The sequence below is a fragment of the Vanellus vanellus genome, assembly GCF_965231255.1.
Source record: "Vanellus vanellus genome assembly, chromosome: 3".
Taxonomy (NCBI): Eukaryota; Metazoa; Chordata; class Aves; order Charadriiformes; family Charadriidae; genus Vanellus; species Vanellus vanellus.
In genome coordinates this window covers 1,140,106-1,167,043 of record NC_138907.1, presented here as the reverse complement: position 1 = coordinate 1,167,043, position 26,938 = coordinate 1,140,106, and the positions used below count along the sequence as shown (strand labels likewise).

Below are 26,938 nucleotides of genomic sequence, written 5' to 3'. Positions count from 1 at the left end.
GCTGTTACAAACGCACACGCTCTGCCCGGGAAGGCTGTAGGGAAGCGAAACAGGGAAGACCGGCCCTATCGCTCCATCCCGCTGTCAGGTCTCCGACAGTGAGTTTTTCCTTCTCCAAGAAGAACGTTGGGGACGTCGAGGTGAGGAGAAGAGCAGCCGTCCCCGCTGGCACACGGCCTGGCTCTGGGCTCTGCTCGTCGGCAGCAACGTTCCCCGCGGAGCTGGGCGAGTACACCGGAGGGGCAGACAGCCCTCGCCTAAGGATTTAACGCAGCTGCTGAATTACCAGGTAACGAAAGGGTGGCGCGCTGGATAATTAACTCACTAAAACGATTCCTTGAGCGCCAGAGTCTTCTTTCAAAGGTTGGCTATTTACTTAAAAATATCGTCGCCTTTGTGACTCCACGGCTTCGCTAGGAGCAGAAACCGAGGGCTCGTTAACTTCCCTAATGAACAACGTAATCTGTAATTATCCGAAATGTTACGGGAGACCACTACGGAAGGCGTCACAAGCAGCCGACGGCATACCTGACTGCTCACCTGACAGCTTCGAACAGGCGCAGTGGATTTGGCAGGCCGAAGCGATTTCTGTGGGAACACAGCCTGGGCCGCCCAGTTCCCTACCGTGGCACGAGTCCCGCCGAAACGCAAAACATTAGTGGCGTCACTGTAGTAACAGCGAGCGGGCAGACAGTAACACTTGTGGTGGACGCGGAAGATGGCTCCTGCACGTGCCAAACTTGAAGCCATCTGTAGGCCGTGGTTTTTCTCAACCAAGAATCTTCCGCTTTTGTTGACGGTGACTTCTATGGCTGGTGCTGTCTCCATCCCTGTTTCTGCTCCTTCGAAGCAGATGCTTAGCTGGTGGTACCTGCCGTATCCACATCAGCTAATGGAGAGCTGCTCTCCTAATTAAGTTCCTGAGCACGGGAACAGAGCTGAGCCTACCATTTGCTTTCATTTGAATTAAAAAAAAAAAATCTGATGCCAACCAGAAGTTTAATTATCTCTCCTGGTTCTCTTTGCCTAGGCTCAAGTTTTGTTTTAAGGCAATTAGGAGCACAAAAATGTTTGCAGTTAGCAGCCGGCATTAACTAACGAACCAATGGAAAAACAGTCTTATCAATTAGCAGTTTAATGCCGGTAGCTTTTGAATATTTTCTTTGATTTTTTTTTTAACTACATAAGTGGATTGCTTAGGCTGCATTTAACTTCCAGGGGGTCAGTCCTACTCTGATTTAAAGCGGCCTTAATATTATTTAAGTTTGGAAATGACTAGAGGTAAATCAAATTTAGGTCATTTTGCTTCTGAATGAGAACTTGCACTGAGAGATTGAATGCGATTTAACTAATCCACTTAAAGTCAAGCAGTGACTTAATTTAGATTATTTTTCCTGAGCTTGTCTGTCTAAGTAAGACCGTGTGCTGCTTTCCAACCTGCCCCGCTTTACCAGGGGTATAGCGGTGTGGCAGCCAGCAGAATCAAACCCATTTACGCCAGCTGAGCGCCAGGTCCTGAAGTGTGAAATTTAAAAAAAAATATATATATACGTGGAGGAATGAAGTCATGGTCTGGATGAGGTTTTATTTCTTTCCTTTCTAAATAGCCAGAAGAAATGCGGCACGTATCTATTCAGGAAAAAAAGATATAGTATATTGGACAAGAATTTGAAGCATACCCAGCGGGAATTTGCTGTGCTATCCCTTAAGCTATACTTAATGCACATGATTTGAGGACTTCATCTTATCGCTGGGGCTGTTGGGATGACCGCACCGCTTTGGCCTTCTGGCCCGGGAGCAGATGTCTCGCTTGGGGCAGGAGGGGTCCCAGGAGCAAACCCCCCCGAGACCTGCTGAGCTTTGCACAGGGGTGGCAGGACGAGGTTCTGGGGATGATTCCGGGTGCCCTGCCCGACTTCGAAATCCATTACTCCTTTCTTGGTTTTTACAAAGCACAGCGTCCTGACGTGCGTTTAACTTGCTGTACCCGGCATTTGCATGGCAGGCTGAGCGAGCCCCGTTGGGGGGGGCTCAGTCTTGGTGCAGGGTGGCACCTTGCCGTCTGGGCTGGACGTGCCGGCTCTTCCCTGCCCGTCCCGATAGCCTGTCTGGGACGGTGGCGTTTGCCGGCTGCAGAGGGGGTGGGGATTGTCAGCTCCTGGCAGGGATGCTCCTGGAGCGCTGCGGGAGGGATGCTCGTGCTGTCCCCTTCCCCAGCTGTTAGAAGCGCCAGAGGTTTACACTGCGTTTTAAAAGCGTACTGAGTAACAGAGACACTTTTAAAAATAAAGTCGAACTTTTGTACTTACATGGATTTTAATATCTGATGGATTTTTTTTTTTTTTAATAAAATCTTATTTTAGCACAAAGCATTTAAAAGTAAATTTGACTATATTATGGATACCAATTTTCAGGCATAACTGTCTCGTGATCTAGTTAAACTAAACACTAAATAACGTGTAAGAGTACAGGTTTGCTATCAGCGTTTTATACAAGTCAAGCTGTGCCGTTTGTGGAAGCGACAAGCGGTTTCTCAGAACTGAACAGCATCTTCCTCGCCCACTGACATCTAGAGAATATTTTCTGTCCAGAACTTGGGCAAATCCTTCAGCTTAATTAGGTTGAGGCGGTGTTGAGGAGATGAGACGTCAAGGAGCTTGTTTCTGTCTTTCTCCCGTTCTATGTATACAAACTGGCTGTGGGAAGACGATATTTACTAGGTCTAAAATGCTGAAGTACTTGCTGACCATAAGCAATCGAATCTATTTCACTAACAACGTATAATAACTGTACTACAGCTTTAGTGTAATCAGTCCGTTAGTTTGGAACGCAAAACAGGTTTTGATGAACTCGCTGCTGCTGTGTGTCCGTTTAAGGAAGTTTTGAACTATTTTTTAAATTTTAAAAGCTGTTTAGTACAACCTTGGCACAATTAACAGGTAAAATCGCCCATTAAGTAATGGAGTGGTTTAAATATGTCTGCGTAGACTCACTGTTGTCTGTTCTGCACAAAACCAAAATGTTGAATTACACCAATGGACTATAGTCGCCCTTTCTGTAACTTAAAAAAAACCCAAACCACCACCGCAGAACAAGTTTGGAAATTAATGATTTGCACGAAGAATTGCTGATTTAAATTATCAAAGTCACTTAAATGGAAATCAGCCTACTCTGGGCGCAGGGGGACACTTTGTATAGAGGAGGAGGAGGATGAAGGTGCTGGGATGTGCCCTATCAGCAGGTGTCCAGACAGCCCCTTCCGTGTTAGAAATAAACGCCAGCGCCACGGGACGGATTGCCTGAGAGACTGCCAGGTTCTTCTGCCCAAGGGCGCTCTGCTCCTGCACTTGCATTCCGTGCTCTTGACAGCTTGAACTGCAGGTTGCTCCTCAGCTTCCTGCCGCAGGGCCACCACGCTCTCCTTGGTCTGAGTTGTCCCCTTGTCCCAAGGGGCAGCACAAGAATGCCAGGGCTCCCTTCCAAAGCTCACCCTGCTTCCAAAGGGAGAAAATTTGCAGGGATTTCCTCCACCTCGTTCCCTTGCCGCTGTCTTCTGGGACGTGAGCAGGAGCAGCTCCGACAGCCCTTGGGCGCGCCACTCGCTCACATGGGCGTGATGGCCCAAAGACTCCCTGGCCCACAAGTTCTGGTCTCTTGGTTATTTTCATTGAGGAGATTCCTCTCTTTTTCCATTCAAAATAGGTTTGTACTTGTTTGCTGAGGCCGTATGTGCTATGGACTGGACGGCGATCCCCAACGCACCCAAATTTTCAGTGCAGTGAAAATCACGGAGTCTTGGCGAGATGCCTTGGCAGACGTCAGAACTGATGCGGCACACCACGTCATTGCTGGAGGAGTCAAGGTTCCCGGGTGTTTAAGCCTGTGTTGTACAGTTCGGCGCGAGATTAACAAATCTGACGTTCACCACCGCAAATGAAAGATTTTATTTTAACAGAGTTGGTAGAGGTGCACGTTGGAGACTGGAAATTTGATCTCCTATCTCATACATCGCGTGGGAGGCAAGTTTCTCGGTCAGAGTGCTTTTAGGTGGCTATGTCAGTTTGCATTACGCTGCCTACTCACTAGATGTCTCCGAGAGCAACATGCGCGCTCCGAGATGCGTTGCCCGATAAATCAGAGGGACTGAAATGGAGCTGGAACCCAGTCTGAGCAGGAGTCTGTCTGTTTGCACGTTATTACTGCTTATTGGAAACAAAGAACCGATCTCCAGAGATTAAGTGGTCTTCTGCAGCGCAGCACAGATGCAGTACCCTGGCAGCATCTCTAGGGCGTCACGGGCAGGCTTTGAAGCAGCGTTGCTGTACTCCAGAGCGAGTTGGGTCACAAGCTGATGATAATCTTTTGAACATATTTGTGCTCGGCTGCTGAGAACTGGTGACAAATTTTGTCAAGCACCATGTTTGTAGGCAGAGAAGGGAGGGCCACCACTGGAGAGGAGGTGACATCCCTCCTGAATCTCTCTCTTGGTCTTCCGTCAACTCAGGCGTGTTTCTCTCACAGCTTAGGATGCTAACGAAGCTTCCTACATCAACTTCTTCCCCATCTTCTCCTATATCTGCAATTGGGAAAAAAAACCCGATAAGCTATAAACCATGTGTCTAATCACAGGAAAGATGAGCACAGCTTCCTTCCAGTGACTTTAATTAAGCTACTTCAGCTGGGCCAGTAAGTTTAGCTCATTCAGCCAAGCAGCAACATTTCTTATTATAATTGGGAATTATCTGATGAAGCTGCAGCGCTGTGATCTGATTGCATCAGCTCATACGTGAAGTGCTGATGAGCCGGTTTCGGATATGGGCCCATAGATTAGCCCAGGGATCTCCGCCACGTACAGGTCCTTCCAGTGCGAAGGGAACAAACAGCCCTTGGGTTTAAAGCTTTTGCACCTCTGCTGCAGACCACGTGTTCCTCTGCTGCTAGCAGGAGCCATTTCCAGCCTGCACTGGATCCAGGAACGCTACCCAGGTGGTGGAGGAAAAGGAGGAAAGGAAGATTTATCTGCCTTCTGAAGGAAACTCACACAAGGAGGTCTGGGAGAGGCCACCAGGGTAACCCCAGAGCAGCCGCTTCTGCAGTGCCAAGGCAATAAGGACCCTGACATGCTGGAAGGTGGCAGGGCTGCCATTTAGAGGGACTGGGACGAGGAGGAGAAGTGGCAGGGACCACATGAGGTGGAACAAAGTGCCGGGGAAGGGAAAGGTGTGCTATACGTGGTCCTCTCCGCAGGCTGGTGCAGCCTCTCCTGTGAACCTGCCATGACATCTTCACTCTGCGTTCCCCTAGAATCATAGAATGGTTTAGGTTGGAAAGGACCTTGAAGATCATCTCATTCCAACCCCCCTGCCATGAGCAGGGACATCTCCCACCAGCCCAGGTTGCCCACAGCCACGTCCAGCCTGGCCTTGAACACCTCCAGGGATGGGGCCTCAACAATCTCTCTGGGCAACCTGCGCCAGTGCCTCACCACCCTCAAAGAGAAAAACTTCTTCCGAATGTTTAATCTCAACCTGCCTCTTCCCGTTTGAAGCCATTCCCCCTCGTCCTATTGCTACATGCCCCAGTAAAAAGCCCTTCCCCAGCTCTCCTGTAGGCCCCCTTTAGGGACTGGAAGGCTGCAATAAGATCTCTCCGGAGCCTTCTCTTCTCCAGGCTGAACAGCCCCAACTCTCTCAGCCTCTCCTCATAGGAGAGGTGCTCCAGCCTGCGGATCATCCTCGTGGCTCTCCTCTGGACATGCTCCAGCAGGTCCGTGTCCTTCTTATGCTGGGGACTCCAGAGCAGCTCTGCAGCTCTCCAGCTGCCCCGGGCACACGCGGCTCTCAAAGAGGACAAAGTTTGCTGAGCTGTGTTGCTGCCAAGCGGTGAGCAGCTGGAAGTCATGATTCCCAGGGCAGGTCCTCACCTGCCCGGTGACCCATCAGCACGTCGTGAAGCCTGATGCATCAGCAGGATTCAGAGGTGTCTTACTCATAACCCGTATCCCGAGTGCCGGGATGCCGGTGGCTTGGCGTGGCTTTGCCTGCGGCGGTCACCAGTATTGCGTTAGCAGCTTGAGGCCCGGCCAGAGAGGCAGAGGAGAGAGTTTCTGCCCTAAAGAGCTTTATCAAGTCCTTGTGTTCAACGAGGAAGCAGCAGGAGAGTTCAGGGAAGGCAGCTAACAGAAGATGCTTATATATATATAATATATATATACTAACGGTAGGATTAACTCTGGCACTGCTATTCTCAATATTTACCCAGTTACCCAGCCGCCTTCTGCATTTCAGAAATTTTTTTTCGCCTCAGAAACAACTTCCTGTGGCAAAGGGTCCTCCAAGGTAATTTCACTGTGTGTAACAGGAGTTCATTTGCATATTTATTTTTTTTTTTCTTTTCTGCCCTTGGATTTTGTTAAGCGCTGCTGTTCTCTAGTGCTGTCAGGCAGGTAGAAGAGCAGCTCTCAGCGTGCTCTTCTATAGAGCGCCTGTTATTCTCCAGCCTTTCAGCAAGGCACGATGCAAACAGAGGTGCCACCAGCCGCCCCTGCGCCTGCGCCTGCTGGCGGGAGCGGAGCGGAGGGAAGCGCGAGAGAGGACGTCCGATCAGGAGGTGCAGAATTGCTCTATTTGTAAACCGGATCATTGATCTGAGGGCGAACGAGCCGGCTGCTGAAAGGAAAAAAAGGAAAGCAGAGTCTCATCCCGAGGCGTTCAGCAACGAGCTATGCAAGACATAACCTCAAACCACAGGAAGCCCTGATATCCCATGAAGTAACAAATATTTTTCTATTAATACCAGCGTTTTTATTGCCTCTGTCATCCTGAAAGAACCCTGGTTGGCGTTCATGCTTTGCAGGCTCAATTCAATAATTACTTCTCCTTGCCACTGAAATATAAGATATTCCCAGAGATATGCCGATAGCAGAGGGGACAAACCTCTGCTGTGGCCCCGGGAAGGGAGAGCGCTGCGTCCGTCCGAAGGCAGAGGAGGGTCTCGGCGAGGAAAGGAACCAAAAGGCAGGCAAGGGCTGCCCTTTTCTGCTGGGCTCTGCTGCCCCGGGGAGAGGGGAAGGCCCCCCTGCCGCCGTGCGGTGGGCGAGCTTGGGCAGCGCTGTCGACCGGGCACCGGTCCCTGAGCGATGGTATGGAAGCAGCCGGGGGGGGGCTCTGATGAAAGGAGGGCTTTCCTGCCTGGCCGGCCTCGGTAAGGGGAAAACAGCACCTGGAAAGGGGGCTGGGGGCTGGAGGAGACAATATCCCCAAGCCTCAAAAAGGGACAAATGTATATACACGTACAAATACAGTATACGTTATTTCTTTCGTCTGTTTGCGTGTGTGTTTAATAGCAAATCTTCAGTCAAGAAAGAGAGAGGGCATGGAAAGCTTTACAAAAATCTGTCTGCGAGAGAGAGTACAGAAGAGAAACGGAGTAAGAAACCCAGGTGATGCTGCCCTCCTTTAACCACCAAAAAAACCCCTCGACCCAACGCTCTGGGAGGAGGCGAGCCAGGAATCAGCTCTCTCACAGCCTTGTTTATTTTCCCAAACGGCTGAAAGACTAAAGCGCTCATCCCCTCTGCCCCCTCCCGTACAACAGGCACCCCCCGTCACCGACGGGAGGGAGAAACAACACAGATGCTACGGACGCGTGCGTGGGCATGTTCTGGGAACAGTCCTGGTGCCCCGTTTCTGCACTGCTGTTTGGAGTCGTCCTCTTCACTTCTCCTGTGGCCGTTTCCCTCCATACGGTGGCACAAACCCCAGAAGAGACAAATTTCCTCGTCCTCAGCATGCAGCCTCCGTGCTTGGCTGAGCAAAGATGGCTCTGCAGCACCCCGGTGACTACCGTCCTGCCTCTGGCAGAGCTCGGGGGCTCCTGGACTGCTGTGGACCCCGTGGCGAGCAGATGTCTTCATCCGGCAAGCGCTTCCGTTGGTGGTTTCCAGCTCCTCCAAGCACTCTCCCGCCTCTTCACCTTCCTCCTTTCCGGATCCCTCCTGCGCTCCCTGGCTCCCTCCAGCCATTGCCTGCTCGGCCGCTCTCTGCGTGGTGCTGGCAGGGTTCGGGTGGATTCAGCAAAGTCCTTCTCTGGCCCCGGAGAGCTGATGGATCTGCCAGAGGTACTGCCTCTGCTCGCTTGGGGAGTACCAGAGAGTGGTTGTGTTAGCTCTGTGGTGGAGACGAGCCCCCTTCTTGTTGCAGGAAGACTTTGGGTCGTGCTGATGCCTCCCTAAAACCCTGAATTCCCCCAGAGCACGTAAGTGCACTTTCGCTCAAGCTCTTCAGATAGGGCAGAACTGCCCCCCTTCACAAGGAAGACGCTCAGCTTTATCCAAGGGTATGACCTTAAGCTGTTTTATCTAAGCAGATGCAAACTTATTTAAATGCTCTTAAATCAAATGGGAACAGGCGTAGCCTAAACTACTGTAAACTGTTTTTACATGGAAATCACATCAGCCGGGCGGCCTTTTGAACCACTTTGAACCCGGAGTGCCAGTGCGTGACTGAAAGGGAACAGTTCGCCATCTCTTCCTGCGGCGCTGCCCATTGTCCGGCCAAAGACATCGCACCCTTCCCCTGCTGGCCCTCGGCTTGCAGTGACGGCCCTGCAGCTCGGCAAAGGAGGAGCGTCCGCTCACGCGCAAAGTCGGTCGGAGTCACCGAGACCAGCGTCACCAGCAAAGGGCGTTAAGATGGCTTAACTTGGGGCGGGAGCATGGGAGGACCATCCGCGCAAGCTTTCTGCTCACCGGGGGGTCCCGTGCGGGAAGGGAGGGAGCAACCATCGGTGGTAATCAGCAACGTATTTAATTGCATCCTCTTTGCGGTTCGCAAAGAGGATACGTGTCTAAGGCGCGTGGGTTAAGCAGCTGGTTGCAGGCAGCCCCTCTTCCTGCGCAGGAGAGAAGCAACCGTGCTCAGCCCCCACCGTCCGGCCGATAAACTGCTTAAAACATAGGTATAAACAGTTGAAGCGTGAGACGAAAGGGTAAAACTTTCAGTGTAGGCAGAGACTCGGAGAGATGGCGCAGGAACTGTGCTGCGTGAGTAGGGCCCTAGGCTAAAGCCGAAAGCAGGGAAACCTCCTGTTGTTTCTTTCTGGTCTGCCTGGACTGCCTCACACGGGTCTGCAACAGCAGTTCTGTGCGTGAAATGCAGCAGCAGTGAAGCTTGGTGATTCTGCCACACAGACGCCCCGAGCGGGTCTCTGCATGGACAGTGTTGCCCAGCCCCAATCTCATGGTGTCCCTCACCCCGCAGGGGTTTGGGCAAGGCTCCAGGGCAGCTCTCAAGGGCTGGTGTCCCCGTTCCATCCTCCGGACTGACTCGGGATGCTGCCCGCCGGTGGGAGATCGCTGTAGCTGGCAGCCGGGATTCGGGCTGGCTAATGTCTACCTAAGGACGCTGCTCCGCATTAATCCTAAATATTTTCCTCCGGAGTTGAAAGCTCTTTGCGAGCGTAATCTGCCAGCCCAAACAGAAGAAAATCTCTATTTGGGCTGGAGAGCAGAACTTGGCGTGGTTTGCGGGGGAAAACGGCAAGTAGGCGAGGCTGTTTGCTCTCCTTGAAACAGTCATGACTGTTCCTGAGCTCCACTAAGGCACATCTGGCTGTCATCTCTGCACATCTGTATCCTGTGATTTCCACAGTTTTCTCCCGATGCTTTATGTGGTTTTACGCTGGGATGAGGCTCTGGAAAGAACAAAAGCGCATCTTTCTGCCCCTCCAAGAGCTGGCTCGCTGGGAATCCTCCTAGGGTCCTAGCAAAGCTAACGGGACCTCCTCTGGAGTCTGCAGCAAAGCCTTTCCATGGCCCTCCCAGGAGAAGAGTCTGCACGGCAGCAAACAGAGACGCAAGCAGTGACTTGTGGGGTACCCACACACATCACTAAAGCACTGCAGGATGCAGCTGGGAAAGGAGGGCTTTCCTCAGCACCTCTGTTCTTTCTCAGCCCCGAGGTGAGGTTTAATGCACGCTTGAACACCATCACACTGATTAAGACTTTTAAGTCAGTCTTGTTAAGTTTTGTCTGCGTTAAGGCTGGTTCCTGGCCTGCTCAGTCCCACCAGGGGGTCAGCCAGGCAGTCCTTCAGTGGTCGTTTCAGCAAGGAGCCCACCGCACACGGGTACCCAGGCGCCGACTGGAACCTGTGAGCAACTGCTGGAAGAAGCAGCCGTTTCTCGTCCTACAAAGACTGTAATCCCGTAAGAGGAGATGTTTCTGCATCTGCTACCTCCCCTCCTCAGCCCGGCTGATGCTGAAGCCAGCTAACTAGGATTTCCTCGCTTGGATTGCAGAAGGAACTCCAAAGAACACCTTGGGATTCACCTACCTGCAACCCACCTCCAACAGCTACGATGCCTCCGATATGCATCTTCGCCGACTGGCATTTAAAAAGTGCTGAGATCATCAGGTTTGGGTTTTTTTAAGGAGGTGGAATCAGGTGGTACATAGCTATGATCCGATGGCCTTGATGCGACGTGTTGTTAAGTTCCCCCACCGTTCAAAAGTTAGGCGATCAAGCGATGCTCCTTGAAGAGTACTGAAGTGGTCAGGAGAGGAACAAGAGTGAAAGGAAGAAAGCGGAAGAGGCGATACAAAGTGAACTATGAATCCAGCAGCGTGTTAGTCTTGTCTGTTCTTTCTTGAGCAGTTCTTTTTTCTCTTTTCTTGCAGAAGGCTCCTATAGAAGATAAATATAAGGGCTTTTCTCTCAGAAGAGTAACACCCACAGCGATTCCCTTCCTTCTGTTTCCTCCTGCAGACAGATCGGTTCAAAGCCTGCTCCACCCACACGCTGGTTTATCAGTGGGAGAGAAGAGGGGATTCTCCCTCTGTCTTACACTCCCCAGAAACGGGAGTGTTTCCCAAGCTAGCACTTACTATGCCAGTGAGGAGTTGGCTAAATTACCTTGTGATTCCGAGTGGGAAACTTGTTCCTAGGCTACACAGGCTGCCCAGATGTCCCCAGTCTTAATTCTCCACGCAGCGAGCTTACACGTTGGTATTTCCGAGCAGCTCTGCAATGGGATGGAGAGGAGGCTTATGATGGAGGGGTGAATAATGATTTTGCAATGACTCTCAGGGTCACATTTTTGAGCAGTTACAGACTTCAAAAGGAGACTTAGATGTAAAAGGAATACTTTGGGAGTACTGTCATAGTGCTCTGTCATGTCAGCAATGGGGACATTCACCCCCAAACTCCCTCACCCCAAAGCTGGTTGATTGCTTTCACGTGGTATTGGTCAAGAGCAGACAATGAGACAGGCATGGTCTCTTTCATACATTGCGGTGACTTCCTGTAGTGTTTGACAGTGCTACAGGTTTCAGCGTTGTTTACCGCGGGATAAAACCTGCCCTGCCAGGGGGAAGGGAGTGCATCCTCCCTGGGAAACAACCAAACCAAACCAAACCAAACCAAACCAAAAGACTTCTTCCATAGTTACATCCTAGGACGGTTGTTAACTTACTCTACTGTCTGGATGGGAACGGGCTCTGCCTACCTGGGGCTGACAGGGACACCAACATTTCTAAAGCCGTGCGTAGGAGCACGATCGATAAATCGAGCAGCCTCGAAAACTGACATCCTGATTAAGTTCAGAATTGCAGGAAACCCTTGGAGGAGAGGTTGAGAGCTGAGTGCATAATGAGAGGCCAACCCCAGAATGAGACCCTCTCTAATGAGAGTGGTTAGTAACTAATCACAAATATTGAGAGCGATGTTTTCTTTTATTTCTTTGGCTGTGTGCAGCCAGCCATAGCAACTCTTGGATAATATTTAGACTATAGGAACAAATGGATTTCTTCTACTTTCTTGTTCATCTAATCTGAAGCTGGCTCTCCAGGTATAGAATCATAGAATGGTTTGGGTTGGAAGGGACCTTTAAAGGTCACCTAGTACAAAGAGCAGGACTTCTTCAACTCGATCGGGTTGCTCAGAGCCCCGTCCAACCTGACCTTGAGTGTTTCCAGGGATGGGGCATTTGCCACCTCTCTGGGCAACCTGGGCCAGTGTTTCACCACTCCCATTGTAAAGAATTTCTTCCTTGTATCTAGTCTAAATCTTCCCTCTTTCAGTTTAAAGCCGTTACCTCCTATCGCAACAGGCCCTGCTAAAAAGTTTGTCCCCGTCTTTCCTGTAGGCCGCCTTCAGGTACTGGAAGGCTGCAATAAGGTCTCCCTGAAGCCTTCTCCAGGCTGAACACCCCCGACTCTCTCAGCCTGTCCTCACAGGAGAGGGGCTCCAGCCCGCTGATCATCCTCGTGGCCCTCCTCTGGACCCGCTCCAACGGGTCTGTGTCCTTCTTATGTTGGGGACTCCAGAGCTGGATGCAGTACTCCAGGCGGGGTCTCACGAGAGCAGAATAGAGGGGCAGAATCCCCTCCCTTGTCCTGATGGCCACACTTCTTCTGATGCAGCCCAGGATGCGGTTCAGAAAGTATTTCGCTGCGGTGGGCAGAGCGATATGCGGCTGTGTATTGAAATGAGGGCGCTGGGTGGCTGCTGCTGTGCCCATGCCCCAGTGCCCAGGCGTGCCTGCCAAGTGCCTGGTGCCCCTTCAGCCAGCTCTCGAGGGCTTTGGGCAGGGACGGCGCAGAAGAGCATCCCCACGGTGAGGGCCAGCCCCAGGTTGGTGCAGAAGGAGCAGAGCTCTTGTACGCGTGTTGCGAGCACTGCTGTCAGCCACAGAGCTGCTGAGCTGGGACGGGCGAGGACCAGAAACTGCTCTCCGCGCTGCTGTCTGCAGCTTGGGGTTTTGTCAGAAGTATTTTAACTTGAAATGATGAAACGTCTGAAATATTTTTGGAGGGTTTCTGTTCCGTCATTGCATCAATCTCCTTTGATTTAATTCAGTGTGTTCGCACTGAAGGCAGCGCTGCCCGTGCTTTCGCGCTCTCTCCTCTCATTGATCTCAGCCAGCGCCTCCCCGTGTCCCCAGCCCGGGGGCTGATGCTGCTGTCAGGATGTTGGCACCGGGGGGGCGGCGGCGGGGGGCTGAGAGGCCCGGGAAAGGTCCCAAACAGCGGCTCTGGTTTCAGGGTTCATACCCAGACTCTGCCAGAGGTTCATTCTACTGCCTCGGGTAGATACGTCACATAACTGCAGTGCCCTTCCTGAAGAGTGGGGGTAACGGTATTTCTCCACAACTGCCGGCCCCGCAGGGGCAGCGGTTCCCTCCTGCGTGCGCAACACCCTGGTTTCAGCGCGGCCCGTAGGTGTTCGCATTAATGCTGCAATAACAATCACGATTTTCAACAGGGGAGGTGGGGGACGAAAGGTTCAGGCCAGCTCAGGTTTTTAAACCCAGGAGCCCACGCGGTGGGTGGACGAAGCGGCCGCGCAGGGGCTGTCCCGTGCCGTAGCCGGTGGCACGGCTCCCGGCCGGTGTGTGAAGCCGGGTGGCCAGCACAGCCTGGGCGACCGGCTTGCACCCACGTCGCTGCCCGGGCCCGCACCCCGAGGCGTGGTGGTGACAGCGGTGGTGGGAGGTCCACCCTCGCCTGCTCCCGCACAGGACCAGTTCGAAGGGCAGGTGGAGCGGGCGGTTGCTCACCCGGCAGAAAAAGTTTAAAGTAGAGTGTGAGAAAAGGGGGTGGGAAAAAAAAACCCAAACCATGGTGAGAATCCTCCAGAATGTAGGAAATGCAAAGGAATCGCAGCAAGGGCTGCGTCCTCGCCAGACTGGGGAACCACTGGTGGGAGGGGAGGGGGCTCTGGGTGGCTTAGGGTTGGTTTTTTTTTTTTTTTCGTTTGTTTTAAGCGTTGTAACAGGAGGTAAGGGCTTTAGCCCAGAAGATGATGCTGAAAGCCTCCGGTTTGCCCCAGGAAAAAGCAAGCTGGAGAGAGGGCTGCCGTTGTGGCTGTGGGAGATCCGACGGCAGCGGCGGCTCTGGCGGCACCTGCGGCGTGCGGGGTTTGACGGGCGAGCGCCGGCAGAAAGAAGGCTGCGCCGGCAGCCCAAGCCCCGGCGGGCGTGTGCGAGTCCCCGCGGGCGCTGCCCCCCCCCCCTCCGTCCATCGCCCACCGTGCCGGGGGGAGGCCGTGCGGCCGCCAGCGCCTGGGCCGCCCGTGTGTGCGCCCCCTCCCCCCCCATCCCCCCCGGCGGGGTCGGGGGGGGGCGGCGGTGCGGCCCCGGGGACGGGCGGCTCCAGCTCTCCGCCCCCTCTCCGCCCAGGAAGCCGTCCCGGAGGCCGGGGCGGCGGGGAGGGGGCCGGTCGGGAAGTTGGGGCCCCCGCCGGCCCCATCCACCCTCTCCCATCCCCTCCCCGCCCCGCCTGGCCGCGCCCGCTGCCCGCGGTGGGTGGGTGGGTTCGGTCGGTCGGTCGGCCGCGCAGGCGGGGGGCGGGCGGGGGCGGCGCTGCGGGCCCCGGCTGGGCTCGGCTCGGCGCGGCGCGGCGCGGCGCGGCTCGGAGGAGCGGAGCGGCCGCGATGGGCGCCTCGGCGGCGGCGGCGGAGCGGCGGAGGCGGCGGAGGCGGCGGGGGGAGCTGCTGCGGGGCCAGCTGGGCGCCCTGGCCGCCCTGGCCCTGCTGCTGGCCGGCTGCGCGGCCGGCCGCGGCGGTGAGTCTGCGCCGGGGGCCGCTGCGAGGGGCGGCGGGCGGGGGAGGTGAGGGGGGGATCCTTCCCCGGGAGCCGGGGAAGGGGTAGGCGAAGCCCGGGGGGGGGGGGGCTCCCCTCAGCCCCGGGGGGCGGCGGTCCCCCGGGAGAGAGGAGAGGAGAAACTTTGCGGGAGCGAACCCACCGCCGCACCGGACCGGGTCGGGCCGGGCCGGGCCGGGCCGGGGGCCGCCGCCTGCCCGCGGGCAGCGCCGGCGGAGCGGGTCCCTGAGGGGCTGCCCCGGTAGCGGTGGCGGCGGCCGGGGAAGGGGGGCGAGCCGGGCTGCCCGCGGGGACCCGCCTGCCCGCGGCCGTGGGTCTCTCTCTCTCTCTGTCTCTCGGGAGCTGCGGGGATGTGGCAGCCGCCATCCCGCCGCGGAGGGGGTTTGGGGGGGCGGTTTGAACGGGCTCCCTCCCGTGTGCCATTTTGGGAGGGAAAGGTGGGTTGTGTTTTTTTTTTGGGGGGGGGGGGGTGGGTTTTTTGTTTGCTTGTTTTTAGAAGAGTGACACTCGGTCTCGGGTGGCCGTCTCCCGCTCGGTCGTGCAGCCGGCTGTAGGGAGCGGGTGATAGGAAGCGATTTGTATTTTTGCATGGCAAATATGTGAGTGTAAGCAGAATTTACGCAAGGCTTATTTTCCTTTAAGTGAAGGAGAGCGTACCCCTCCGTGACTCGAATTTGCTTTTTAAATAAACAGACGCGTCTTAAGGGTTTCGCGGTGTCCAGCATGGTGTGAGGAATGCTCTGATGTTTAGGAAAGAGCACAAACACCAGCGAAGACTTGAACGCAGTTTTTTCTTACGGACTGTAACAGTGCCTGCATGGGTTTTTAAGATTTGGGACTTTAATGCCCTTAAATTAATCACGTTTTCTTTATTTTTTTATTTTTTTTATTTTTTACACATGTGCGTTCTAAAAGTTATGCCCGTTTTTCATGAACGTGGTGATTGCTTCTGAGACGTAAGGCCGGGAAAGACAGACAGGAGCATCGTTGTAAGTAAACAGGGGTGTATGCCTGTACTTAAGTATATTTAAGTCTACCCACACAGGATACGTGGATGTGTGACACTAATACCAGTCCTTTTACATCAACATCAACCTTTTACATCCAAAGTCTGCTGGTGAGAAGGCGCTTCCTCTGGTGTCCTCGGCCTCTCGTGCCGGTGGGGCCAGACCTGTGCTCTGCCTCTGCTTTCTGCCGGTGGGAAACGGAGCCGTCTCCAGCCTGTTCGCCAGCGGAGCCGGCTGGCTGCTTGCCTTGACCACACAAGAAAATGTAGATTACATGGCAAAGGCAAATATCAGACCTGTTCTAAACGGTGCACAGAGCGCACTCTCTTCCCTCTGACAGGTAGGGTGGATTCCCCTCGCCGTGTTTTGCTCTCCTTGAACAGGGGTTTCCTACGGATGTGGAAGGGAGCTCCATCCACCGAGTAAAGGCGGCACAGGCTGTAAAAGTGCTGCAGATAAATTTGTCTGTTCTTTGCTTTAATTGCCCAGAGCGTTCCCTGTCCGGCACTGCTAACTTTTGTCAGCGCTCGCCCCGTTTTGCTTCAGTTCGGGAGAGTATCTCGCGTTGTCCGCGATCAGAGTTAGCCTTAAAATTAATCCGAGAGATGAGAAATCGTGTTTGGCGCAATAGACACAGCACCCTGTGCGTCTGCTGCGGCGCAGAGCCGGGAGCGGCGATGAGAAGACTTGTTTCGCAGGTGGAAATTTTCCACAGCGCCCACTGCATCCGCCGCCTCCTCCTCGCGGGACCTAAGTGACTGGGCTCTCCCGGGAACCTCGCTGACAGCCACCAGCCTGACGCTTTCTGTAGCCTGCGTTTTTGTGTTGTGATTAGACAGGAGGTAGAAAGGTGCATTTTGATTTAGCGATGTAAATGTTTTTCCCCGTGTGAAACCGCGCGGTTCAAGATCAAATGCAAACTTTCGACTCGACTGCAGTGCCTTTATATCAAGTGGCATCCCCCTCCCCGCTCCCCTGGCTGGGTGGCAGGAGGCGGCAGCCTTACCCTACGCTTCGGGAGCAGTTTTTACGAGCGAGGGGATGTGGTGCTTGGAGTAAAGAACTGGGGGCTTTGCCTCAGCAGTATTCGCGGCTGGCGCGCGGCTCTCGCATCCTCGATGCCAGTGAGACCGATGGTGGTGTAGTGCAGTGGGTGCAGTGGAGACGCTGGAGTGATCGCTGCTCCTGTAGAGCCTTTGCATCGAGCTGCGATCCAGCCCAGCAGCCCTGGGCTTGACTCACCTTCTTAGATGATGCGTTCTCGCTTTCGGTGCTGCTGGTTTTGTTAGTCGGTCCCCTGCCCCTCTGCCACTGTCTGGATCCGGAGCAGCCCGGCTTTTTGAGTTGCGGGTGACCTCTGCTTGCAGAGGGGTGCGAGGTGCCAAAGCCTTCTTCAAAAGGCATATGCTCTTTACCCGTGAGAAATAGCCAGAGCTCTCCCTGAAGAGGCGGGCAGCAACAGGGTTTTAACTGATAAAAGCGTCTGTAGTGGGCGACTGTAGAGGACAGGGCACAAGGTTTGGGTTTCTGTTCTGGTGGCTCCTGCTGCTTTTCTGGGTGACTTAATCTCTCCATGTCTCACTTGGCTGGGGCTCTGAAGTGAGGCCTCCTTTTCAAGTTTCTTTGAGATCTCCTGATGCTAAATGATGTGTAATAACAAAGTGTTAAAACATTATAATGTTTACGTGAAAGTCATTCCAAAGATCTTTGTGTTCCACACGGCTCAGGCTTTCAAATATGGATACAGTGCAAATTAAGAAGAAATCCAAGTTCACCGAGTTCATCTGGGCGGTGACCGTACAGCTGGGGTGCCTCTCTCTCTCTTCTAGGCAGCGTAAGTCCGTGGTTGTGCTCTGACATCAGGGAAGTCACACTGGTACGTAAGAGGCGTAACTGAGATCAAACACAGCTCTGCAGACGGAAAGTACAGCTGCCAACCGCTGGGCTGCCATACGCTTTTCAGGCCGCTGAAGGGGACGGCAGGTGAAGGAATGGTACAGCAACATCCCGTTAACTCGAACAGTGTGAGTTGCTTCCAGAACTCTACCTGACTCTGCCGTCCTTGCAGAAAGAGGCAACCAAGGCATGAAGTGTTCTTCCCCGCCCCCATCGGTCCGACTCTTAAATTCTCTCTTGTACAGAGAGGGAGGAGTGGAGAAGAGAGGCTCCTTCATTATAGGAGACCACCTTCCAAACTGCGATGATTCGGGTTTTTCAAGGGAGGCTTCTCAGTCAGGCCTTTTACCGGTTTGCTGTCGTGGACAGGAAAAATAGCGGGGGCATCAGTCAGTGGGATTTTTCTTTTCTTCTTTCTGTGTGCGTGTGTTTTTGGCAGGATGGTAAGGAAAAGCTGGGTCTGATCCTGCAGCCCTTACTCATGGGGATGGGCACATCCAAGGGAATGGAGTTGCCTGCGTGATTCAAGATTTGGGTTGCTTTTAAGTCTTGTTCTAACTTGACGGGAGTGAAGTATCCGGGATGATGGAGCAAGGCCTGCCAGGTGCGTTTTGACTACCTCTGAGACTTACTCCAAGTCCAAAGCTCAGGCTGTTTTTACAGGACTGACAGGTGCCCGGTCCTCCGTGTGGGCTGCGGGGGGTCGAGAGCGTCCATGTCACAGTAGCACGCTCACGGAAAGCCTCCGAGCAATCCTGGGTGGCATGATAGGAGGTGGGGAGCAAAGATCCCAGCGTGTCCGCCTTCCACCCCTGCCCTGGTCGGAGGAGCTTACAAGACTGGAAGGAACCATGTAGGCTGTTTTCTCCTGACCGCTTTGTCACGGGTCCTGCCTCAAAGGGCTTTTCCTTACAGATCTCCTTACTGCCAAAATAGCGTTGAAGAACCTCGGTGTGACGGATCCTGGTCCTCTAGCTGGGAACGAAGCGAAAACTCCCTGATTTCATTTGAATGTTTTGGTTTGCGCGAACTAAGAAACCCAAACCGAACTTTAGAGGTCACGCAATGAAAGCACAAAAGCAGTTGTTTTCCTCACCTCTTCAGTGAAGCGTAATCCTAGCTTCGGTGAGAGTAACCCTAGCCCAGATGTAATGCTGTAATCGCTGGACCCCTGGATATGGGAATTTACCCTCATAAACTAGGGAGAGGCATCAGGCCAGAGCGTGGTATGCGACCTCTTTGGCAGGGAGCTTGTTTGGCCTTGTAGGAAATGACTTGTTCATTTATTTAGTACTTGTTCAAGGTCCTGCACCACCAGCCGACAGAGAGCGAGGTCTTCTGTTGAGCAGCTTACAGCTCGGGGAGCGGCAGGGACGAGGCACGCGCCTGTGCTTGGACGGAGCCCGGCGGAACGTGCTTAAAGATGCTCTTCGCTTTCAGCATCTGCTTACGGTAGTGACAGAGCAGGGCTTGTACACCTCGCCGTGAATTTGTGCTTGCTTCAGTGTTTGGAGGCCACTTAATTAAAACGGTATGGGAGTGCCGGGATGCGTGCCAGGCTGGTCGGCTTGCCAAAGTTGGGTGCCTGAGGTGAACTCCAGCACGCCACCGCAGGATCTCGGTCCTCAGGATGCGGATGCAGGATGCTTGGGAGCTCGGCTTCGGCGGGGCACGAAGGCGGAAGGTTGCCGGCCTCCCCAGCTGTCCGCGGACAGGGCCGACGCGAGGCTGTGAGGCGGCGAATAGCAGAAAAACTCAACAGTGGTTATTTCTGTGGTGCCCGTTAAGGGAAGGTAGGCCTGTGGCTCCACGTCTGCCTGTGCTGATCTAACTGTAAATGCTCGGTCCTCCCCCGTGGCTGCTCCTTCCCCCTTTGCATCCTTTTGCGTTTTGGTGGCCCTTGGCTGAGTCTTTTCAGCAAGCTGACCCAACCAAAAACTAGCCCGTATAAATAAACGGAGTTTTCCTGCCAAATTAGCGTGCTAAAATGACTTGGTGAGGGGTCTTAACAAGCCGTGGCTGAACAGAGAGCCCTTGGGTGGTGGCCATGGGCAGAAGGGCAGAGCTTACGGTAAGGTGGGCATGGTTTGTCGGTTTTGTTTAAGCCCTTTTTTGGTAGTTCCCTCCTGCTGTTAATCGTAAATGGTCCTTCATGCTGAGAAGGCTGGCTGGTCACGCTGTCCATTTTTGGTCAAAGATTCTCCAAAGGAAAGGCTCGGTCGGACCTGTCGTGTATTCATATGGCAGGTACTCGTGTCTGCAGCCTCCTGGGAGGGAGACTATGGGGGAAAAAAAAAATGTCCTGGGATGGGAGAGGGTCATTCAGGAGATCAAGCAGCCAGCCCTGCAGCTCGCCCCTGGAGCTGACCCTGCTTCTAAGTGTGACTCTGCCCCAGGGCATTTTTCCCTGTTTTGTCTCTGTTCTTCTCTCTTTGAATTGATGGCAACTCCATGGTAGGTGGAAAAATAGGAAAAATAATCTTTTTTTTTTTTTTTTTCCCTTCCATTTTCTGTACCTTTGGAGTGGTTTAAGGTACTCTTCCTAGCTTTCCTGTTCAGAAGGAAGCATAGAAAAATTCGTTTTCATAGAGCCTTCCCTAAGACAAGACTTGAAGAAAAGAGCCAGGTCTCATGGAAACTGTCACTGAAAACTTTGGAGTTTTGGGGTTTTGTTTTCAAATGAAAACCCCATGGTGGTGGAGCATAGAGCCTGAGGGATGCATCTTGTTACTGCCGTTCCTTAGAAGCCAGTGCAGCTTCTTCAGGCGGTTTCTGCAGAAATGCAGGTTTCTTCCACAGGCACAGCGATTGTCTGCTGCGCTGCCGTGGGAGCTGCATCGTGCTGTCGCGGGCTGCGCTGTGCCACCTCTTCTGAGGAGCATCACTTTTTACAGCCGGCAACCAGGCAGTTGAGTTGCAGTGGTGCATTTTTGAAAAAAAACAAACAAACAAACAAACAAAACAAAAAGAAAGAAACAAAAAACCCAAACCAAAAAATCCCCCAATCCCCCCAAAAGGGCGGTTTGATTTTTCCAGCCCTGTCTTCTGCTGTGCCCTTCTCTAGACCACTCTTTAAGCATGGGATTTTAGAAGGCACCAGGGATTTTCAAAAGCTTTGTTCTGCTCTAGGTTTTACCTTTCATATTGCCGCGAGTCAAGTCAGACCAATGCCAAGAGCCGTTGGTAACCTCATCCTAATTTTCTTCCGCTGCTGCGGCTTTATGGAAAGAAGCAGCGGGCATGCCCTGCTGTGGGCAGGATGTTCGTAGTCCTGCCGCTTTAATCATCGTGTCCTGTAGACATGCGCTCAGAAGAGTAAGCTTACGCGGTGAGTAAATCTTTGTGGCTGGTCTGCAGCAAAGCTGCGTTACTTACGGCATCAAAGGGAAATCCTGCGAAAAGGAAAGCGGTAAATGTGTGTAATTTGCAGCTGGTGAATGGATTCTTGGCTTCCCCCTAAAGGGATGAAGGTGTTTTACCGCGGCCTCTCCTTGCTGGACTGTCAGATGCTCCTCCAGCTCTGAACAGCCTGTCCTTGCGTTATTTACTGCCAAGGGCGTCCCGACTCGGGGTTTTGCAGTTAGCTACTTGAAACCCCTAAGGGGCAGGTCCATCTCCCTTTATCTTGTCTCCCAGCAAAGTTTACGTCATCTTCTCGTGCATCGTCTTCCACCGAAGGTCAAGTCTCCACCGCAGTCGGAAAAGTGCCGGTTCAGGTGAGACTTATTTCTGATTTTGTCAGCTTGGAAATTGATAGCAATGGAGCTGCCGTGATAGGGAGATGGCCCTGGGATGTGCCCCGGGTCCCTGGGGATTTTGGAGGGTGTTGAGGCCTCCGTCGCTTTGGCAATGGAGCCAACTACATCAAAGGAGCATCTGTACATCCGTAAGACATTAAATACATGCAATGAGTGTGCGCATACAATAGCATGGCTGGATTTCAGCTTAACACTCAGATTTAAAAATAAAATGGGTGCCGTCTCCAGATGCTAAGCTTTTCTTTAGGAGCAGGCTGAGGAAACTCTGGGAACGAGGGTGTCTCAGTGTGTTTGATTGTTTGGGGGGTAAGGAAGGAAAGGGATGTTGCATCCAGCAGCGAGGGCTGATGAATAGAAGCCCACAGTAACCGGAGACAACCCCAGGCTGGATTAAAAGCTGAAGCTTGCTGTGGACTGAAGATGTTTAAGCTGAATTTTTTTTGGCGGTGTCCCTGAGACTAGGAGCACTGCACAAGGGCTCCAGGGAGCAGTCCTGGGTCTTTTTCTTCTGAAAAAAAGGGAGGCGTTGAAGAGGAGTCCAGATGTGGCATCTAGGGAGAAGGCTGTGTGGGACAGTGCTTGATGGGACTTTGTTTGCCTTTTACGGACTTTTTTGGCTAACGGGGACTGCTGAAGAGGTGGGGTTGAATGTCATCTGCCTATAAGCCTTGCCTGTGGGAAGCAGATGGTCCCCAGGTCCTGCCTGGGACCTGGAAGCTGCCCGCAGGCCCAGAGGAGAGGGCAGCGGGAGCGTGTCTCCTGTCGTACCTCCTGCCCCACGCAGTCCTCTCGCTCGGCTCTGCGGGCTGCCTTTGGCAGGCCGGCTGGGGGATGCTGCGTCGGGGGACGTGTGCAGGGAAGGGGATATACCTTTCATCGAGGAAGAACGCTCTTATGCACAAGGGAGTGTCAAAACTGGTTTGGAGGCGCAGATTTTGTTGTTTTGAAACATTCCTTTGCTGAGCCGTGAGCCGAGCAGCTGCGCGAAGTGGCTGAGACTCACAGTCTGGTCTGACCTTTCTATACCTCCAGTAGTGTGTGCGGTACTTTGGCGAACAGCCATGTTTGTGTGTCCATAGGCAGTTGGGCCGTGGTTCCAGGGGGCGAGCGCTTAACTTGCGGTCCCTGAAGTAATGCGGTTGACTTCAAGCGGGCTCGTGCGCGTACGAGGTTAACCAGATCCTCCCTCCCGCCAGCCGCTCCTCAGTCCGCAGCCTTTGCGGAGGAAATGGGGCAAGTGGGCACGTCCTCAAATGATAGCGTAGGGAAACTGCGATGCGAGAGGAGTTTGTGGGGCTCTCCTGGCACGGGAAGGGCAGAGCCCCAGGTGGAGTGCAGGTCCGCAGATGGGTTTGTGCATCGGTCCGCTGGGTACCGACGTGTCCTTACGGAGAACCCCGGGAAGTCTCTTGTGGCCCCACGGTGGCCGAGGGATGAGAAGCGCCCAGCCAGGGCGTTCTCTGTAAGCGCAGTAGATCTCATCTGTTGCGGTGGTGGAAGAGGAGAAAAACGTGTTTGGATGGTGCTGAGTGTGTTCTTCTAAAGAAAGCTTTGGGATGCCGGGGCGCGTCCTCAGTATTTGCTCCTGCAGCAGGCATCGGCTATCAAATGAGAACTGCAAGCAAATTTTAATAGCTCGATTAGGAAGGAGCCTGCTAAAGTCCAGGAAAAGAATCTTTTTGATATACAAGCCAAAAACATGCTAACTGAACTACAAACAACTGAAGGGTCTGCTATTAAAATAATTCTCAATCAACGATAGACTTGGCTGGGGTTTTTTCCCTAAGATGGCCAGAACATCCTGTAACATAAAGCAGGAGGAGAAACGAGCCTTACATGGACATTCCTTTCTCCTCTGAGATGATCTGCCCTCCAGTTCTCAGTGCACCTCCTTGTGATAGTGGATTTTTATTTTGTTGCCAGCTCGCAGGGAGAACCGGACAGAAAGAAACTTTTTTAAAGGAACGTTGGACGCACTGAGACGGTGCAGCGGTTCATTTCAGGGGGAACAAGAACATAAGCCATTTCGGTTGACGTTACACACAATGATGCGTACTAAAACGCTCACAGCATTTGATTTCCGCTGTTAAAAACGAGTAGGTCTGTATGATGTGCAACTCCGCAGGGTGGTGGCGAGTGGAGAAGAGTTCTTAATCGCTTGGCTTTCATGCTCAGCCAGTGCCATGCAGTACCGGAGCTGGTGAGGCTTCTGGCGGCGATCCTGCTTGACGTACACGTTCTGCTCCCTTCTCTGCAGAAGGGCGCTGTGGTGGTGCTGCAGGGCTCGGGACAGAGGATGCCGTAGATCCCTGCGCACAGCAGCCTTACCGAGCTGCACAGCGAGAAGAGATCCCAGTGATGGGTGGCATGAAGTCCTCCCAAGCATGTAGGCTGCTGGACAGCTGGCTGGGCCCCTCAGTCCCTTGGCGTAACCAACGTACGGAACCGTGGTTAAGATCTTTTGACCGACCACCGGTTGCGTCTCACATCTGGGTGAGCAGAGACCATCCTGCCACAATCCTGAGTGTGCTGCCTGGTGCTGGGGTTTCCACAAGCCCTGCTGTGAAAACTGGGCTAAAAAGACCCTTGTCCCAAAGAGCTGCTGACCTGGGGAACTGGCTTATGTAGCTTGCTGTTGATAGGCTTGTTCAACAGGTTACATCTGTTGTGCTCATGGCAAAGCATTGCTTGCTATGGACTCCTCGGAAAGCAGTGTTGGTGGAGGGCAGAGGGAGAAGGAGAAGAGGTGATACTTAAAAAAAAAAAAAAAAAAAAAACAAATGACAAACCCTTAAGTTAATTTTAACAAAGTAAAATAAATTATGAGTTTTGTGTTCTTTGGATTTATTCCTGCACTAAGTCAGTGGATGCAACCAGACAAGCTTGTTCAGAAATGGAGGAGTCTTCCAAGAACATAACCGAGTAATGAAACAGCTTCTTGAGTTAAAAAGCAATCCAAGAGGAGGTTGCAGGAGTGCTGTCTTGGTGTTGCTCACTGCTGTGAGACAGTCAGTGTGCTTCAGGGGGAAGGTCTATGGATATGGAAGAGCTCAGGAGCCATTGTCATACGGACTGTAGCTGGTGTTGCGCCTCCCGCTGGGGTTAGGCCTCTGGAGACGGAGCTGATGCTGTGTCTGGGGTGAGGGAGACCTGTAAGAGGACCTACTTGAGAGGTACTTTCCTAAAGATTCATCCTGGGAATGAGTGGCTGTGCCTGGGGAGTGCTGCCTTCCCGGGCATCCATGCCACGTGCCGGACCAAACCGTGGACAGCCCATGGCCTGGTGGTGTCCCCTGAAGTGACACAACCTCCTGGTTTCCCTTCCTCTCCCAGGTTTCCCGGGCATCAGGTGTTTGGTCAGATAAAATAGATTTCTTGTGGGTCACAGCGCCCTGGGCTGGTAGGTGTCAGATGAGACCAAGGAGGAGCCGCGTGTGGCTACGTGGCCGGTATGGTGGGCTTTGCCGGCCCATGCCTTGTCCTGCTGTACGAGCAGGGGCCCGTGTCATGGTGGGGAGGACGGCTGGAGGTTGGGCCGGACCACAGGCACAGGTCAGGACCTGGTGTGGTGAGGGTGAGCAGGGCCAGGGACAGCCCAGGGGTGGCGAGGCAGGTCCGAGGGTCACGCCGGTGCATGTTACCCACAGAGATAAATCAATCTTAACATTGGAAACTTTGCCATGGTTCTGCTACAGAAGAAAGTCTATCTCAGCCGAGGTAGTTTCTTGCTAGGATGGGTCTTGATGAAGAAATTGGTCCTTTTTCATCTTTATTTAGATCCTGTCTAGAGTTTTCCAGTCTTAGGAGCTTCTTGTGATGAAAAGCACAAGATGTGGTGACTCCGAAGCCCGTCCTGAAATCCAGCCTTCCTGCAAGGGGGGGTATCAGGTGTTGGGCTTCTCAGTGTGATGGAGAAGCACTCTGACATGCCACTGGTGATGAAAGCAAGTTGGAAGAGAAATTTGAGAAGCTTTTGGAAAGATAATGAAACTTAAAAGGGGAAGAATGAAAAAAAAACCCCTATCAGTCACCACCCATTACTGTGTGCTAAAGTTAAAATCCCTAGGGATTTTGCATCAGCTAACGCACAGCAGACTGTAAAATGAAACGGCAGCATTGCTGCTTTTGTTTTTAAAGCCTTGATCATAAGACTGTTTTTTTAAAAAAAAAAAAAAAAAAAAACAAAGGCTTTTTGTTTCATTTTAGCGAAAAACTTGTATTTTTCCGAGGGAAGCAGGAGTTCCGTTAGTCCCACTACCTGTCACTTACGGGCACGTTTCCGAAGCATCTCGGGAGCAGGGCTGCGCGCCGGTTGGCAGTGCTGTTTGGATAGGGAGGCTGAGGACCCGAGGACTGTAGGGCCGGAGTCTCAAATTGTTTAAATTGACTTTGGTGGCACGGTGCCAGCTGACACCAGCTGAGAATCTGGCCAGAACAACTTGTCCAAGGTCACCTCACGGGCTAATAGCAGAGCAGTGAATTAAACCCGGGTCTGCAGAGTCTCACTTCAGGGTAAATAAAGAGTGCATACCGCTTCTTGGAGGGTCCTGCCGTTCTTAAAGCCTTATAAAGAAAGGACAGCGTCAAACACTTGATTCTGGTATGATGTGGAGTGCTACCCTTTTGGGCCAGGATCTCTGGTTAAAAATAGAAACTTCTTTCCCCCCCCCCATAGTATTTTTTATTTCCTTAAAATACTTCCGAAAGTTCCAGTTTGGGATTTTACTAGAAAGATGCCCTTCCTCAATGTGAGTGGAGGACTGAGTTGAGCTGAGGCAGGCTGATTTCTCGGAGGAGAAGGGCTGAGGTGCTCCTGTGCTGCTCGTGACTGGTACCAGGTCGGGCTTGTGTCTGTCCTTTTCAGCAGGAAGGTTGAGGGTGTAGGGAGCAGTTTGGACAGGGAGTGCATCTGCATCGTGTGCTTGTAGGGACAGGCTGCCTTTTCGGTGATGTGAAAAGGAGTCTCTACAAACTTCAGTCAAGGCTTAGTACAGAAAACCTCCTTCAAGATGTTTCACAAGGTTCATGTGCTAATGTCACCCCGAGAGTATGTTTAAGGGCCAGTCTAAAACCTGTTGAAGACAACGACAGTTTTCTGTGTTGATTTCAAGGGTGATAGAGCCTATTCTTTGAGTCCTCATTTGGTTTTGGAAAGGGGTCTTCATTAAATTCTTTTCAAGGATGGGCATGACGTGTTTCTTCTTCTTTGCTTTGTGTGTTTCTGAATGTTGAGATGGCATCATCAACCGCTGTCCTCCTTGCACTGTTTTCTCCGTGCGGGGAAGGGAAAGACCAGAAAAGACAGGGCTGGTTTAGCTCTGGCCGTCTGGAGTTAGTCCTTCAGGTCTCTTTGCTCAGGCTGGCATCAGTGGCTTGCAGCACACCTCTACGGGAAAGCTGGAGAGGGACTTTTTATAAGGGCATGTAGTGATAGGACGAGGGGCAATGGCTTTAAACTGGAAGAGGGAGATTTAGTTTAGATGTCAGGAAGAAATTTTTCCCTGTGCGGGCGGTGAGCCCCTGGCGCAGGGTGCCCCGAGAAGCTGTGGCTGCCCCATCCCTGGAGGTGTTCAAGGCCGGGTTGGACGGGGCTGGGAGCAACCTGGGCTGGGGGGAGGTGTCCCTGCCCGGGGCAGGGGGTGGAACGAGATGATCTTCAAGCTCCGTTCCGGCCT

The 26,938-nt window shown here is 53.0% G+C and overlaps 1 protein-coding gene across 1 annotated transcript in view; it reads left to right on the top strand.

Moving 5' to 3' along the window:
* Nucleotides 1-14,433: 14,433 nt before the first annotated feature.
* The window catches only part of SLC24A3 (solute carrier family 24 member 3), a gene marked incomplete at both ends in the record, with an annotated part of 161,261 nt that continues 148,756 nt past the window's right edge, over nt 14,434-26,938 (top strand). Inside the window, one exon of the mRNA XM_082480186.1 lies at nt 14,434-14,563. Within this exon, the coding sequence (XP_082336312.1) occupies nt 14,434-14,563 (130 nt within the window). The remainder of the gene's footprint in view (nt 14,564-26,938) is intronic.